Here is a 16,275-nt window from a genome sequence, read left to right as displayed (position 1 = left end):
ATCATTTTTGTCGCTATTATTATAACCCTAACTAATATCCACAAAATAAATAAAATGAAGATAATCATGGGAAATACCCAGAACTCTAAAATTCTACAAAATGTAGAAAAACTAAAGTAGTCATAGTAAATATCTTGTTAAAATGAATAATGAAATTACGGCATTTTGGTTCAACTTTTCCCTGTCCATAAATGAAATCAATCCAGCCGCAGAGAGATTTCTTTTCCTCTTTCGGTTTCCCCGGAGCTTTGGTACAACCCTCCGGATCCTTATACTGGCCACAATATGGACCTGCTCCTGCATCTCCATCTGTTTCTTGGGTTTTCTGCTCGTCTTCATCTTTGAATTTTCATTCTTCCTTAGTATCACTCTCACCTTTTCATTCGCATTTATCTGCATTTTCAGAGGCAGCTTTGTTGTTTTTGTGTTGTTTGCATTCTTTCTTCTTCGTTTGGGGGCTGTTGCGCTAGGTACTGCTGTCAAGTTAGCCGCTTTTCCCTTTAAAATCGCCGCTAGTGGCGAAGTTCCCACGGCTTGTCGTTAAAAAAAAAATAATCTTGAGTTCTCCCGCCCCGACTCGGGGCAGTGCATCTGGGACTGGAAAAGAAAACAAAAATTGAAATTCCAAAAATGTCAAAAGCTAAAAAAAAATCCATATAAGAGAGTGGAAAATCGCTAAATTGAATAAAAAATTTAACGGTTAAAATAAAAAATAAAAACTACGGAAAATTTGTAAAGAAAAAATAAACAATCAAAATTCAAAGAAAAGTTGAAAAGCTAAAATAATAAAAAATAAAAAAAAGGACGCAAAAAAAAATTGTCTGCTACGTAAATAATGGTCAGGGTCCGCGTAACAAAACTTCCGCTTCATCATTAAGAAAAAGTTAAAATAAAATCAGAAGAAAATAAGAGAAAAAATTAACCATAACCTAATAACCCTAATTATAAATCTAAGCAGGGTAACCCCCTAACCTACCTCCCTACCTTCCTGTACAAAAAAAAATTCAAAAAGAAAAAAATGATAAAAATTTTAGGTATCAGAAAACAAAAAAATTTCACAGAATCATATTTTTTACAACCAAAAAAAAATCTCGGCATAATTTAGGTGTTAAAATATATTAGAAAATTTCAGCAAAAATCCTAAAATGTTTAGAGAAGCAAAAATAAAAGCAGTGGAAAAGTTTTAATTACAAATGTATCGCTTCCTGTGGTATTTGTAGTTTTCCCTTCATTCCCTTCTTTGTTTTCGCCTTCTTTTTCTGCTTCTTTGCCCTTGACACTCAATACGCATTTTGATTTGTCGTCGTCGTAAGCGCAGTTTTCACTACCGTTGCATTTGTCTTTATCCTCTATATCGTTGCAAACCTTTTCCTTGCTTGCTTGTTGCAGTGCTTTAGCTTCTTGTTGGCAGTTTTTGCTATCTATTTTTGCTAGTTCGCTGCCACGCTTATTTTCGAAGATGATGCTGAGGGCGTTTAGTGTTTCAACGTCGTTAATTTCCCCTAGTGTTTGCTGCGTAGCTATTAATGGTTTCAGTTGCGCTATCGTGTGCCGGTCCACAGTTTTTAGGAAATCAGTAATTTTCGCTTCCGCTGGCTTACCGTACACGTCCGCGAGTTTTTGTTTCACCTTTGTGTTGCTGTCATCGTCTGTGATTTGGAATGCTTTTCTCACGATGTTATACATCGCGTCGCTCGTTCCGATGCTTTCGTTGGTTATGGAATCTTCGTTTCCCGTTAAGGAAATGATCTTGTGTGCCGATGAGTGTACTGCTTTCCATATTGTCGCGGCAGCTCCCGTTCCTTTGGAAAGATCATCGACTTTCGCCACGGTAGTTTGCCCGTTGTTGCTTGCCAGTTTCAGCCAACCGCCGGCGAATTTTATGTCGCACTGCAGATTGCCGGCACCACTCAGTGTGGGGTTTGTTTGCGCTAGTAATACACATGCTTCCGTGTGTTGAAGGTTGGTGTTACCGTCGGCTTCGGTGTCGGACATGCAGGCTACTCCCTGGGTTGTTATCGCCTTTACGTCTATCTTTGTCGTGTCTAAGTTTGGCAGTGTGAAGTCGCAATGTTCAGTGTTTCCGTCTTTTATCTTCATTCCGTTGCGGTCTTTGCTGGCTCCATGGAGGCAAATCTCTGTGTCTGCTGCTTGGTCTTTGGTCTGAGAACCAATGTCCAGGAATTCGTCGATTCTGCCTTTAAGGTAGCCGTTGTCTCTCGTCGCCTGCAAAATGTTCTTTTGCGTCTTGCCACCTAGGGTGCTTCCGTAAGCTGCCTGCCGGTCGGCGTAGAACGCCTCAAGCATCGTTGCTTTCATTACCTGCTCAGCAGAAACATTGCTGGTTGCGTATATTCTCATTTTGAGTCGTTGCTTAGTGACTACCTCCAGGTTTTGAGCGGTTGTCTCTACAATCTTTGCCGCTTTATTTGCTATGTTGCCGAGTTTGGTGGATGTTGAGCACATGGCTTGCCAAGTGGCCTTTTTTAGGTTCCTGTGCGGTGCCGGTTCTCCTTTATCGGTTAAGCTTAGTAGTACCGCTGTTGTAACTGCCGTTAGTACAGGCGTGACGTGGCGGTCTGGCATTTCCACTTCCGTTTCCTTCTGCACGGCCGCGTGGTCTAAGTATTTACTGATCCTTGTGTCTTGCCTTTTAATTTTGAGCCGTCGCTGTGACGTTTCCAAAGCTTTTCGTCCTATACTCTTTGTTGAATATCTGCTGCTCTATATCTTGCTTGGCGGAAATTTATGGGTTAAGAACACAACTTTGAGGGTGGGTATTGAAGCAATTTTTTCTGGTGCACGTTGAATGTTGGGCGCCTGGCCAGTGAAATAAGCGGCATCAGTTATTCTTCACTCTTCCATTGCGCATCACCCAGAGCTTTCTTAACCTTTTTGTGCCAAAAAACTGAAGTTTAAAAGCTTTACAATTTTGTAATCCATTGGAGTTTCTTTTCAATTGAGGTTTTCGGTGTCAGAACGCCGTTCTGGACTGGTTTGAACTTATAAATGACCCGAAGCTTGCTCACGTGCCTTCATACAATTCATGGTGTAACGACATAAGTAATATAAAAGCCGCACTTCTGTCCATGGCTGCTGAGTCAGTTCTTGTCTAGATAATGGTATAATTCCATTGCATCATAAACAGTGACCACTACAAGTATTCCGTTTAGATACACCAAGCGCTGAGTGAGTCACATCGTCTTTGAGTGCTTCTTGACACTGTCATATTGCTATGTCTACGCTGGCTTTGATTAACTCCACCTTTTAAGGAGCTTTTGTGTCGCTTCAACTTGTACACTGGTACTGGGTTGCATCTGATACGATGGGCTTTTTTTAATGTTCTTGTTTGACTTATTTGATCTATATTGTTGGTTTGATTTTCGTGCCTCTGTTTTTTTCACTTTGTATCTGTAATTTACAATCTAAACCACCTTGCTTCTTCCATTTAAACTGGTAACTTCTGCTGTGTTTCCTTTACTATTATTGCTTACTTTAAACTTGTTGATAAAGAAATACGTAAGGAAGATGGAACACTTACAGTAAATAGCTGATATTTATTTGCTTCTCTTTTCTAAAATAAACTATATTGAACCTTCGTAAGTTACTTCATTTCTTATGTAGCAAATCTTTCATGTAGACACGCTTTTTACTCATTTCCCTGTCTTTCTTCTAGAAAAAAAGACAGACTGGAAACTATCTAATACATTTTACAACTCGCATCAGTAAAGGGGAAAGTAAGGATCAGTGTTCCTACATTATCTTGAGATGAAGCAACTCTTTTATATTTTACTTCCCTTTGTAGTTCATGTGCTTTCATTCGTTTTTTGATGTTTTTAAAAATATTATGCTGTCTTTTCGTGGGTTTATAAGGGGCTCTGCAGTCATGAGCTACTTGGTTTTCTGCCATCCCCTTCGAGAAGTTGTTGGTTTTTGCAAGAACTTAATTTTTAGATACATTATACGAGCGTTTCCATCTAAATTATATGTGCCAGGTTCCCATTTATCAATAGAAATGGTTTCCATAAAAATATTTAACACTTTAAAGTTATCGTTGTGACATTTTGTCAATAGTGAACTCATTTTTCTGTCGCTTGTACTGTTTCTCCGTTTTCGTTATATCTACTTCACTTGGCCCCTTTAATGGACTCTGTGTCTCCGTGTTAGATCTCTCTATCATCTTTGTGTGCATGATAATGCCCATCCCCATATTCATGTTTCAAACTGTACATACTGCATTTTTTCCTCAATGTCTTTTTGCTTTCCTTTAAAAACATTCCTCTTTTTCTCTCTCAATCACTCAAAATTTCCCACTCACTTACTCTCAGAGAACCTTGTCACTCTTTTAAGAGTATAAATTTTGTCCCTGAATATAGTCCCCATCATCACTCCCTTTATAATAGTCGTATATACACACTCACAATACTCTCATATCATTATTATTATGATTACTAGCACTATTATTATCATTAACAAAATGAACCAATTTAGTTTGGAACTCATTTTTCTTATTTTTTTTACATATTACTTCACTACTTAACCCCCAGATGTCACTTTTATACAAAGAATCATATTTACAACAGTTTCCCTAGTTTGAATATTGTTATCACAAAACGTAAAATATATCATATTTTAATGAATTTTTGCAAATTATATAAAAAAGCAACTTTAATAAATCTTAGAAAGAGAGAAAATATTGTTTAAATGATAACAAACCCGTAGAAGGATAAACAATAACAAAGAATTCTTAAACAAGAAAACTAGAATCCTCTCATTCTTTTGCATTCCATTTGCAGCTTTCAGTACAATCTTTCTGTTTTTTCTTATCGGAGCATTTATCCTCTTTATTCCCATCATTATCTTCAGATTGTTTTGCCTGTTTTGCTGCTTCCGTATCTAACTTGCACTTTTTAGAATCACTTTCCCCAACCAATGTGCATGGGGAAGTGCGTTTATCTCCTGCTCCTTTCTTTTCACAAGTTTTGTCTGTTTCGGTAACTTTAGCGGCTGCTTTGTTGCCTTTCTTCAGCTTGTCAACTTGTTCCTGGACTGAGGCTACCGCCGCAGCTGTCGCTGCGGACCTCTGCATCGTATAGTAAACACGTATTTTTCGTAGGTGCCCGGCATCTGTTTCACTTTTTAACGATGTCTTAGCGGTTCCGCTGCCGCCGTAAGAAATTGGGTCCACTTCGTTGTCTGCTGCTTTGTTTAGCCGGTTGTTTGTGAAGGCAGCCCCTTCGCCGTAAAGGGCCTTCATCTCCTGGACGATGGTCTGGTTTGTTTCCGCTGTTGCTTTTGCGATCTCCTCTTCGGTCATTTGTTTGACTAGCAGTTTGTATGTGTGAATTGCCTGTGTGGAGCTGGTTACGTCGTCTGCTGTTAAGGGGACGTATGATGTTTGTAAATTTTCTGTGGCTTGTTTGAATGCTGTAAATGCTAGGTAAGCTTGCTTGTACGCTTTTGGGGCGCTTGCTGCATTGTCAGCTTTGAGGTTTTGTAGGTTGACGAGCGTATAGTCAGCGCCATTGTCGTTGAGCTTGACATAGCCAGCCGCTAGAGTCATGTCGTTGCTGGTGATCTGCCCGCGTATTGGGCCGTCCGTGGCGTCCGTTTGAAGAAGCCGGCACTGTGCTGTTGCGCCTGCTACTTTGGTCGAGCCACGTGCTGTGCGTAACTTCGGGAAGCCTGTAGGCGTTAGTGTCGTCAGCTCCTCTGTTGCATCCGTTGTTGCCGTTACGTGAGTTGCGCCGCATTTCGCTAGCGTTGAACGGCCTAGGTGGACTTTGGCGTCCGCTTGTGTGAGACACCCTTCATTAGAGTCAGCGCCGCTTTCCCTGTGGATGCTGGCGAGCAATTCCATCGTTTCCGTTAACCTGCCCGCTAAATGGTTGATTGTTGCGATTGCGTTTGCTGCTTTGGCTCCAATTTGCTTTATGGTCGCAAGGTCGACCGGCTTTTTCTCGGTATGCGCCGCTAAAATTGGACCCGTTTTGCGGCCGATGTCGGTTTCGTGCTGTTGGAAGTAAATTGATAATTTTTGTTCCGTCGCATACGCTTGCTGCACCGCCGTTTCGTGGTTTCGTAGTTTCGTCATGACGTATGCCGCATACTTTGTTACTTCTTCCGAAAAAAGGCAGATTCCATTTTTGTCTTGCAATGCAAAGGAATCACCGCCGTTGGCACTTGCCACAGCTAGCTGTGTGCTCAACCATGTCGCTGTAACGATCAGACCTGTCAATAGCCCTTGTAGCATAGCGGTCTCTTGGTGTTTCGCGCTGAATTAAGGCTTTCTCCAGCTCCAGATGTACTTATGTTGGTGTATGATACTTGTTTATTTTTTTACTTTTTTGCCCTGTGGTGAGCACATCAAAAAACTTTTTTGGGATGGGTAATTTTACTGTTGCGAAATGCAGGTTGCAGCTCTTTTACCATGCGGTTTTAGTTAATAATATTGTGTCAGGTCCTCCGTAAGATTGTCGACCACACCGTGCAGGTTTTTGTGGCTACAAAGCTTGTGGTTTCTCGCTGGCTTGTTGAGTGGTTACTTAGCGTATTTTTTTCCCTCTCTTTTGGCATGTCGGCATAATTTTTTGGCGCTAAACTAGTGCTACGAAATAGGGAAACAAAATGGAACATGGTTTAAGCTTGTATTTAGAATCATTAGAACAAAAAATCATACAATTAAGCCAGAAAAGTTCCACTTTAAGATCTAATCTATACCATTCTATATCTAAAATATATATCATTTATAGTTGTTTCGTGGTTCTATGTCAGGCCTACCCCTGCTGTGTGGACGGAAATACAATGACGTTAAAACGCTGATTTTTTTTCATACGCATGACGTCGAGTCTTTCTCATTGTTATCTTGTTTCATTGTTTGTATCATTCATCTCTTGTTTTGTAAGTATTTACCAGGCTATATGCTTTTTTGCTTTGATTTTTTTGATAAACTACATCAATTTCATTTCAGTGTATATTCTTGTGTGAATTTTTAGATCTTCAAATTTTTCTTGGTTTTTTGGCTTGGAAGCAACAAGCCACGTGTGGAGTTACTTGTGCAGCTTGTTGTGTGGCAAGCAAATTCTCTTAACAGTCCATAAATGAGCTATTTTAAGAACGCTCCGCATTCGTATCATTCCTTTTCTCCCTATAGTAATACATTAGTTTCCGACATTTTAAAATTATACTCCAGATAATATGATATTGTTGTCTAAAAATGCTCAGCATTGTTGCTATATATGATGAAAATAATAAATTTAAATTATCTCATACTTTTTATATTCTAATTTACGGTGCTTCCAATTCTTTTTCTGTTTCTTATTCTTCGCAGTTGAACATTAAGATCTGTAATAATCACAAAAATCACAGGAGACACTATTTCCTTTGTTTGATCTATCCATTTTTAGTAAAATACAGCTTATAATCAACTTCTCCTGTATCGTTTTCTCTTTCATGTTCTCTTGAGAACTCTGTGATTTAATTTTTTCTTTTCTTATATCTTTTTGTTCATATGTCGCTGCTTTTCTGATAATTCAGTGACTTCATTTGCCTTGCACAATACATTCTGTCACTTTCTTATTGGACTTTAGATCATCTTCTTGGGCATGGTGATGCATACTGTTGTTTTTATTTGTGAAACTGCGTATATGTTTTTCTTTCTTATATTGCTTTTCCTCTAAAACATACCCTTTTCTTTCCTATTCACACATATTAACATTGCACAGTTATTTTTGCTTTTATTAATTATACTTGGAGATTATATTGCTCCTCAGCGACACTTTTATAATATCATTAACATACATACCGTCACAACACACACTTTTATCATTATCATTATCTTTAAATTTACCATTATATTTATTGCTACTATTATAACCTTAACAAAACCCATAAAATTAAAAAAATTAACAAAATTACTCGAATTAGAATAGTACCCACTTTTAATACTCTATTAACATACAGTTTTGCGCTCATAGGCCACTGTCATACACATATTTAAAATTTTGAAAAAAATTACTAACTTGCCGATTTTAATAAAATGATGTTAAAATTTGAATAAATTAGCAATTTAGTAAAATTTACAAAATACTCTCAACATAGTAATTTCCATATATTTTATAATTTTTATAAAAATGAGCAAAAATCGTTAAAATTCTACCAAAGCCATAAAAGCAGGAGCAATCAGAGAAATTTTCTTATTTATTAAAAACCTACCACTTCAGCATTTCTATTTTTCTGGATTGGGTTCATTATGTTTGCCCTTCCTAAGTGTACGGTTGCGTTTTCCCCCTGTTTGTCATTTTCATAAGGCTTCTTATTGATGCTGTGTCTCGCACATCCAGATGTGGTTGCTCCCTCTTTTGTTGTCTCTCCTGTTCCTGTTTGGGTTGTTTTTTCGCTTAGTTTTGTCGCATTCAATTTACACTTTCCCTCTTCTCCACTGGCTTTTTCACTTCATTCGCATTGTCCTGTGCTTTTTCATGTTTCAATGTCTGCTATTGATGTGAAATCCGGCACTGTTTTGTCGTTGCTTCTCTGTTCTACTGCAGCTTGTGACTGCGTATATGTTTTAGCTGTGACGAGCTGCTCAAAAATTCTCTCTGCCTTTTTTTTGAGGCTTGTCAATCGTCGTTTGATTGCTTTCTCTGCTGCATCCGCGGCTGTGGCTGTGTCTAGTGTTGTTATAGCCGCGTCCAGCTACTGCTCCCACGCCATGGTTGTTGGCAGCGCCGCCTTTTTGTTTACTACCGCTAAGGTGAAGTCCGCGCATGCTGTGTTGGCGACATCGGCGCATTCGTGCGTGGTTCCTATCTTGCCTAGCACAATGCGTAGGTTTTCACCGTTGCCTTTGGTTCGCCACAGGGTCTTAATGCTGCTTAATGCGGTTTGTATCGCTCTGGCTGTTGCCTTCTTCTTTATAACCGTCGAGCAGACGTCTATTAAGTTTGCTGCCGCTTGTTGATACGTGCTTGTTGTCACCACCGTTACTGTCTGTGTTGTTGTCGCCCCAGAAACATCGTTGGACATCGTGCTTCCCTTGCTGCAAATGCACGCTAGCACATGGCAGGGGGCGTCTCCGACGTTCGGCATCTGGCAGATCGTTTCCCTGTCGCATCCTTCTTCCTCCTTGCACTGCACATTTTTGGCTTTGTTCTCGATTTCTTGGCCGTATATCGCCTGCGTTAGGAAGCCTTTAACCTTTTTCTCAAGGTCTGTGATTGCTGGTTTGAAGTCTGCATCGAAGGTCTGTTTCTCGGATATCGCTTCTTCTGTTATTGCTGTTAACAGCAAGGCAGCGGCCCTTCATTCCGGTGAATTTAGTTTGCCTGCCGGTACCTCTAGTTCACTCGGCCGCACGCCCTTGGTGGCTGCTTTGATTTTTTCGCTTTCCCATGCTTTCCAGTCTGGATTACACTTGTTATCGTCGGGCTTCGTCGCGTATGGGTCGTCTTCTGCTTGATTCTTTGGCGTTGCCGACGGAAACTGCTTCGTCCATTCTGAATCAGCAACTGAAATGTTTAATGCTCTTATGACGTTTATATCGTCGTTGCTGAGGCTTGCTTTTGGCAAATCGATTGCATCGCCGTTGAGTATATTAACTACCTCGCAGACACATTGAATTTCTCCATGTTTACTTCTTTGGCGTCGACTGCCCCTGCTTGCCTAGCTGCACAGGCCACTAGAACGACTATTATCGCTGGTAATACTGAGTGACGGTTCTTCGTCACTGCACCAATTTGTGGAAAAACTGCGGCCATCTTGGAACTGGCTCACTGTTTTGTCAAGGAAAATATAAAATATAGAACTTTGAGTGCTGGTCAAATATTTACGTTTTCGCCACCTTGTTTCCAGAAGCTTCTATCTTGTTGGCTAGTTTCGTGCGCTGAACACGTTTATGGTTGTAAATGTTTTGATTTCTTTCCTGTTCTCACGATGTTCTTCGGAATGTTCCAAACACTCGCCACACTTCACACTCTCCAACCACCTCCAGGAAACCTGCCGGTTTGGTGGAAGGATCGTTTCAACAGAGTCTCGTTTCCCCATCGGTTTTTTTTGTACTTTAAATGATAATTGATAACTGATTAAAGAATTTTATTCCGTCATCTACAGGCACCAATATCTCAAACTTTCAAACCAACCCGTGTTTTGTATCCAGAAGGAAAGGAACATAACATCCAATAAATTGGTGCCGCTTTGAGGGCGGCACTTTACGATAGCATCTATCATCATATTAAAAAGTTACAGTTTCCACTATCATCTTCGTTGGTACATCCATCCAATTGTGGGCCAAATACGGTGCATCATAATCAGCTGCATCTTGCCTTCGTGTGCCCATCTTTTCCGTATCCATTTGTTTCATTGCATAGGTTCTTTCAGCCGTATTCCACATTTGCCCCTACATATAACGTAGCAAGTCCATTTGTCCACTGCACTGAACTTTTCCTTTCCTCATTGCTCCATCTAACGTCCTTGTGTGCACTGATTGGTATTTTCTTGCTTGTGTTTGTCACTGTACCTACTATATCTTCCCTTCCTTTAATAATATTTTCGTGCTCACTGACTCGCTCACTCACTCCCTCTCACTGCTCCATTAGCATTTTTTGAAGGGCTTTTATTATCTCCGCCCCTTTTATATACATCACCACTCTTATTATACAATTAGTATATACACATTCACACTCTACTATAACTATTAACATTACCATATCAACCGTAACCAATATCCATAAAGTAAACAAAATAAACCAATTTAGAATTTCGCTCAATTTTCATACCCTATCACTCTGCTATTTAACACCCATGTGTAGCTGTCATCCACACACGTCAAATTTTTTAAAATTAAAACTAATTTGCACATTTTAATCAAAACCGCTAAAGTATCACAAATTTAGTAAATTCTCTTAAAATAGAAAATCTCATAAATTCCATAAAATATAGAAAAATAGTTAGAATTCTACAAAACTCACAAAAGCAGAAGTCATCAGAGCCAATTTCTTATTGACAAGAATACTGGAATCTTTGCACTTTTCTTCAATACAATCGCATTCAGCTTTGGCTCCTGCGGCGAGTCTTACATTCTCCGTTGTTGCTCCCCCTGCATCTTCATCCCCTGCTCCTTTTTCTGCTGTGGTGTCTGTTCCTGCTTTAGGTTTGCATTCTTTTTTTCTGAGTCATATTCGCAGTGAGCTTCTGGGCACTCTTCTGTGGTTGTGTTTTTTAGCTTGCATTCAGCTGGCTTCTTTTCTGCTGATGATCCTCCTGTCACTGGTGTAGTCGGGTCGAACCATTGTCTAATAAAGGTGCCACTACCAAAAGACTTTCCATTTGCCTTTGCAGGCTCTCAATGGCGGCGATATCCTTTAAAGCTTGGTCATAAATTGCTTGTTGCGAATCGATTTGCTCGGCCGCCGCGATGATTTTGGCTTCCCACGGTATCGGAAGGCCTTTCAGTACAAAATCTTCGTAGCTGATACAAATCCCCTTATTAGCGTTGGTGAGTGGACTGCTGGTGCCGGCTTCGCAAGTTGCGACATTGGTTGCTGATTCCGCGAACGCGCCGTAAAACGCTGTTCTTTTCGGTGTGTTGGTAATGCACGTTGTTCCCTAATTGCCCGTGGAATTTGGTTAGGTACATTCGTAGGTTTGCCGCTGTCGGTGCCAGCTTGTGTCTTGTTTTGTCCGCTGCGCACGTTCCTCGCAGCGTGTTCCACACACCTGCCGCTTTTAGTCTGTTTCCACTGCCGCCTGTCATGTCTGCATCTATGTTTAGGTCGCTGCCGCAGAATGTTGTTGTTCCTGAGCCCTGTGCGGCGCATATGCAAACGGCGTCCGCTGCTATTGCCTCGCCCGCGCTGCCGTCTTGTCCGCTGGGCTTGCTGCAGGTTGTGTCGCGATTTTTACCGTCTACTCAGGGGAAGTCAGTTGCTGCTGGCGTTTCCGTCCACGCATTCTGACCGGTGATGATCGCATCTTTTGCGGTAGCGTACGCTTGGCCGTAAAGCGCCGAAATAAAATTAGTTTGAGCTGCCTTCCGTAATCGTTTTATCTCCGTGCTTGCTTTGCTAACTTTGTCGGAAAACTTTAACGCGTCACCGGCTAGTTTGTATATTTGTGGTCTGACGGCGCTTGCTGCCTCTGCCTTCAGAGGGAGATTGAGCGCTGCCCGAAAGCCCTTGCCGTCATCACCTGCTAGTTTTTTGTATACATCTTTCATGTCCTCTAGTTGCTGCTCATCCTTGAAGTAGAACTTTTGGCTGTCGTTCTTGCTTACTGCTGCCCATTTACCTGTTTCTCCAGTGTCACTTAAAATGCTGGTCATGGCTGCCGGCGCTGCTGAAAGATTCAACATTTTTATCGCTTCCATGTTTGCCGTTGTTTCAAGGTCTATGGTTGACGACAGTTTGCCTTGCTGATCTAGAGTATACGGCTGCGGCACTGGCTGAGTCAGAAGGTTATGCAAAGCGCAAATAGTTTTGAACTCCCGCTCATTTTCACCTGCGGCGTTGCTGCTCTTCGGGGTCAATATTTGCAGAATTACTATTAAAATCGCGTTATGAATTTTTAGCATCGCGGCCATCGTTTGCTACGTCCCTTCAACTTATAAAGCTGGCTTGCGTAGTCTGATAAAAGTCGTGAACAAACGTTTTTAAAGAAGGTAGCTTGGTAATTTGAAAGCATATTTTGTCATTGGACAGATGTAGGTCATCTGAGACTTTGGCGTCTTGGCTTCCTGAGTGACAAAAAAAAGGTTTGGACACAGATTGTTGTTGTGCCTCGCATGTTGTTTCAGTCGAATGCTTGTCACATTCTATCCAGTCGCTGCGTCTTCTCCATTAAATTTTTACGATAGTCCCAGCACCTTTTGAAAGTTACCTCACAAACAACATCTTTCCTCCTCCAATCTATGGTTTTGTAGCGCTGGCTTTATCTAGTATTTCATGTCAAATTCATGGTAACAGCTGAAAAAACAGTCTTATGATGGATCAACAGTCTCGAAGTATGACGGCCCCAAAAGCAAACTCAGCTACTCGCTTATCAACGTCCTTTACATATTGCTGCGCGAATAACGCTCACTCACGCGTGGACGTTGCCACATATTTTTGCTATTTGCCGAGATCAAGAACCAGTGCTGCTGTAAGTATAACTGTTAGAATAGCATACAATATTTCTGGTCGTTTTTCGGCATATCTTTCTTAATAGTTGTGCGGTCGTCGTGTTGCGATCGCACTGGCTGTAAGCCGTTAACTTCATCGAACAGTCTCCAAATACAATCTAGCTGTTTCCGTCAGTCCTATCTTTTTTATTTATTATCGCCAGATTTCAATTTTACGATAACAAAAACCAAAAGGAAGAATGAAATACTTATGAGAGGCGACTGTTGTAGGGAAACGTTGCCTGTGATTGGGAAACTAACCTCTTTTTAACTCAATTAATCAACAATTTACCCCTCGCATACTTGGGATTATCCGCATTTCTTCTATAAAAAAAAGAAATTCTCTCTTCTAAATAATGAAGCCTCCACTTCATCTCTTTCTAATAGTCAATAAAATTTAACGTTTCTACATTATCTTGTGGTTTCACAACACTTTTTCTGTGTCTGACCGCAGCCTGTCACTCAGCAGTTCCGTCAAAAAAAACCCACATGGTTATGTAACATCACTCCAAGCACCTCATATAGTCATTTTACTCTACTCCCTTCATTTTTGCCGTTAAAACCTCTTATTTACCAACACTTGCAGGCCATAACACCGCAAGAACATCTTCTCTAGTCAACATTACTCTACGTGGAAGGTGTACACTAATTATTCTGTTTATTTTCCACAACGTTGACATAATTCGTGGTCTTGCCTAGAGGTTGCATTGCACCTTTTCTATTTTCTTAAATTTCCCTATTCTGCGTTTGCACGTATTAGCTCACCACCACTCTTATCATAATATTTGTATATACGCACTCACAACACTCCCCAATCATCATAATCATAATCATTATTATTATTATTATTACTATTATTACTGCCCTCTTATTATAATATTTGTATATACACACTCACAATTCTCTCACTAATATTCGTATATACACACTCACAACACTTTCCTATTATTATTATTATTATTACCCTAACTAATATCCACAAAAAACAAATTAGAATAGCATTTTTTCATCACTTTATCACCCTACAACGTAAACACATATGTCATTATCATACAGATTTTTTCAATAATTCTAAGTTCTCAATATAAAGCCAATGCGTACATTTCCATGAAAAAATCATATAATTTATCATATTTTAGTATTTTTAGGAAATTCTCTGAAAATATTAATTTTCATAAATTTTATAAAGTTGAGCGAAAATATTTTAAACACTTAATTATAGAAGAAAAAATGCAAGCAGAAGAATTACCTTAATAATAACAGCAGAATTGCTTCATGTAGTGTTTGTGTTTGTTTTTCCATCGTTTTCCGCTTTTACTCCTTCCTCTTTGGTTTTGCAGTGGTTTCCTATTTCCTCACTGTCGCTAATCCATTTGCAACCTTCACTGTCTTTGCAGTCTTCCTTTTTGTGTTTTTTGGCGCAGGCAGATGGTTCAGATTTTGCTACTGCTGCTGTACATGTCGCTGTCTTCCTGGCATCATTGTCGATTATCGCCATCATGGCTACGAGTTCGAGACTTTGTCGCAATTGCTCTGGGCCGCTGACTGTGCTGAGTTTTTTCTTTTCAATTTCAACCCCTGTTTTGGTTGGTACAAGCAAGTCATCAAAAGTTTTCCAGAATTTACTTTCGAAGTCGCTTGGCTTGTCGCCGTATAAGTTTTTTACGGTCATCTGTAGGTTTTGTTTGTTGCTGCTGTCCGCTTTTGGCCTTTTATGCTCTGGATCTGCTGCAGCTGCTGCATCTTCTAGAAAGTCGAGGTCGTCCAGCTGCTCCTGGGGGGTGCAAGCGCTTACTGTTGCCGACTCCTTGGTCGCTGATATCAGTTCTGTGTCGAGCCTGGCTAGTTGCTGGGCTTGCTTGTCGTCGCCTACGTAAATCGTTAGTGGAGTGGCGCTGGTTTTGGTCGCTCCTGTTGGTGGATCGGCTGCCTTGTTGTCCTTGTACAGCGGCCCTGATTGTACTATAACGTAGTCCCCTTGGTTTGTGCATTCTGAGTCCTGTGCTCCAACGCAAAGCTGGGCTGCTCCGCCCGTGTTCGAATCTTGCCCCGCCACTGCTTCTACTTTTTTCAGTGTCAGTTGCTGTTTCGCCCACTGCTGGTGGTTGTCGCCGGTTTTAGGCGCTTTTGAATATTCTTCGATGTGGCACACGCTTTTTGTTATGCCGTTGTTATTTGTGTCGACCGCTATTGCTTTTACTACCGCGCCGGCGGCCTGGTTTGTCTGTGTCTTCGTCTTGGCTGCGACCGCTATTTTTGCCACAGCCTTTAGGGCGTCATGTCTGCCGAAGTGAAGTGCTAGGTCGGCCAGTTTTGTCATTTCTGCGATCGCATTTTGGCGGCGCGCCGCCGCATCCCGGTTAAGGCACCGTTTGTAGAGATTTGCTATTGCCTGTGCTTTTAGCTTTTCTGCTGTTGATGGAGTTACCGCCGCTATAAGTTGAGCTTTTAGCAGTTGGCTTGTGAGTGGATTTGGCGCCGTGTGTTTGGTTGCAAGTTTCTTCTGTAACTCGCCGATGTATGTTTCCTCGTGGGTGGCGGCTGTGCAGTTTTCTTCGACGGCGCGGGCGGTTGCAACCGCTGCGAGTGCTGCCAGTAGCCACTGTTGCGATGGCTGCATGTTCCTTGCTAGGTGTGAGCTTGCTGTTTGTTGTTTAGAGTGCCGGTGGATGTTGATGCTTAAAAGTTGTGGCATCTGTTGTTAGGCCGCAGTTTCCCAGCCTGTTCAAAAACCTGTATTTAGTGTGTTCTGCGCCGCGGCCGTCGCCTCATTTTGGTGCCAGAAAAACATTAAATAAGTCTTAGCGAGGACGAAGTGCGCTTCCCTTCTCCAAAACTTGTTGTTGGCACGCGCGGTGCCGCGCCAGTTCGCCGTCATTTTGCGGCAAAGTTTCGAACACGGATCTCGCCGAAAAGCTGACTATGCCTTGCCCTTTTTGCACTTTGTGTGTAAAAGTTATTGAATTGCTCGCTTTTCTGAAGTTATTTTGCTTAATTACTTGTCATTTTTTTGTTTTGTATCAGCTGCCTCTAAGTATTAGTTTTTGCATCTGGTACATCTGGAACTGCACAAACTAATGCCCCTCAGAGCGAGGTCGCGGCACTCAGGTTGCAGAAGCCGG

The 16,275-nt window shown here is 41.1% G+C and overlaps 4 protein-coding genes and 1 pseudogene across 5 annotated transcripts; all 5 read right to left on the bottom strand.

Moving 5' to 3' along the window:
• Positions 1-1,149: 1,149 nt before the first annotated feature.
• TEOVI_000693100 (Trypanosome variant surface glycoprotein (A-type), putative) lies at positions 1,150-2,586 on the bottom strand (the record flags this gene model as incomplete). Its single annotated transcript, XM_067219886.1, has 1 exon — positions 1,150-2,586. One exon carries the CDS (start codon positions 2,584-2,586, stop codon positions 1,150-1,152), a length of 1,437 nt encoding a protein of 478 aa, XP_067075987.1.
• Positions 2,587-4,771: 2,185 nt separating this feature from the next.
• On the bottom strand, positions 4,772-6,253 carry TEOVI_000693000 (Trypanosome variant surface glycoprotein (A-type), putative; the record flags this gene model as incomplete). The annotated part of the gene is made up of 1 exon (XM_067219885.1): positions 4,772-6,253. One exon carries the CDS (start codon positions 6,251-6,253, stop codon positions 4,772-4,774), a length of 1,482 nt encoding a protein of 493 aa, XP_067075986.1.
• Positions 6,254-8,346: 2,093 nt separating this feature from the next.
• On the bottom strand, positions 8,347-9,698 carry TEOVI_000692900:pseudogene (annotated as a pseudogene). The gene is given in 2 exon segments: positions 8,347-9,624; positions 9,627-9,698. Coding segments are annotated over 2 exon segments (1,350 nt in total).
• Positions 9,699-11,908: 2,210 nt separating this feature from the next.
• On the bottom strand, positions 11,909-12,577 carry TEOVI_000692800 (Trypanosomal VSG domain containing protein, putative; the record flags this gene model as incomplete). Its single annotated transcript, XM_067219884.1, has 1 exon — positions 11,909-12,577. The coding sequence occupies one exon, from the start codon at positions 12,575-12,577 to the stop codon at positions 11,909-11,911; it is 669 nt and encodes a 222-aa protein (XP_067075985.1).
• Positions 12,578-14,426: 1,849 nt separating this feature from the next.
• Positions 14,427-15,773, bottom strand: TEOVI_000692700 (uncharacterized protein; the record flags this gene model as incomplete). Its single annotated transcript, XM_067219883.1, has 1 exon — positions 14,427-15,773. One exon carries the CDS (start codon positions 15,771-15,773, stop codon positions 14,427-14,429), a length of 1,347 nt encoding a protein of 448 aa, XP_067075984.1.
• Positions 15,774-16,275: the final 502 nt, after the last annotated feature.

This window comes from Trypanosoma equiperdum, assembly GCF_001457755.1.
Source record: "Trypanosoma equiperdum strain OVI genome assembly, contig: ctg_1002, whole genome shotgun sequence".
NCBI classification, from domain to species: domain Eukaryota; phylum Euglenozoa; class Kinetoplastea; order Trypanosomatida; family Trypanosomatidae; genus Trypanosoma; species Trypanosoma equiperdum.
Note: the sequence above shows the minus strand (reverse complement) of the source record. Positions and strands in the feature narration are given on the sequence as shown.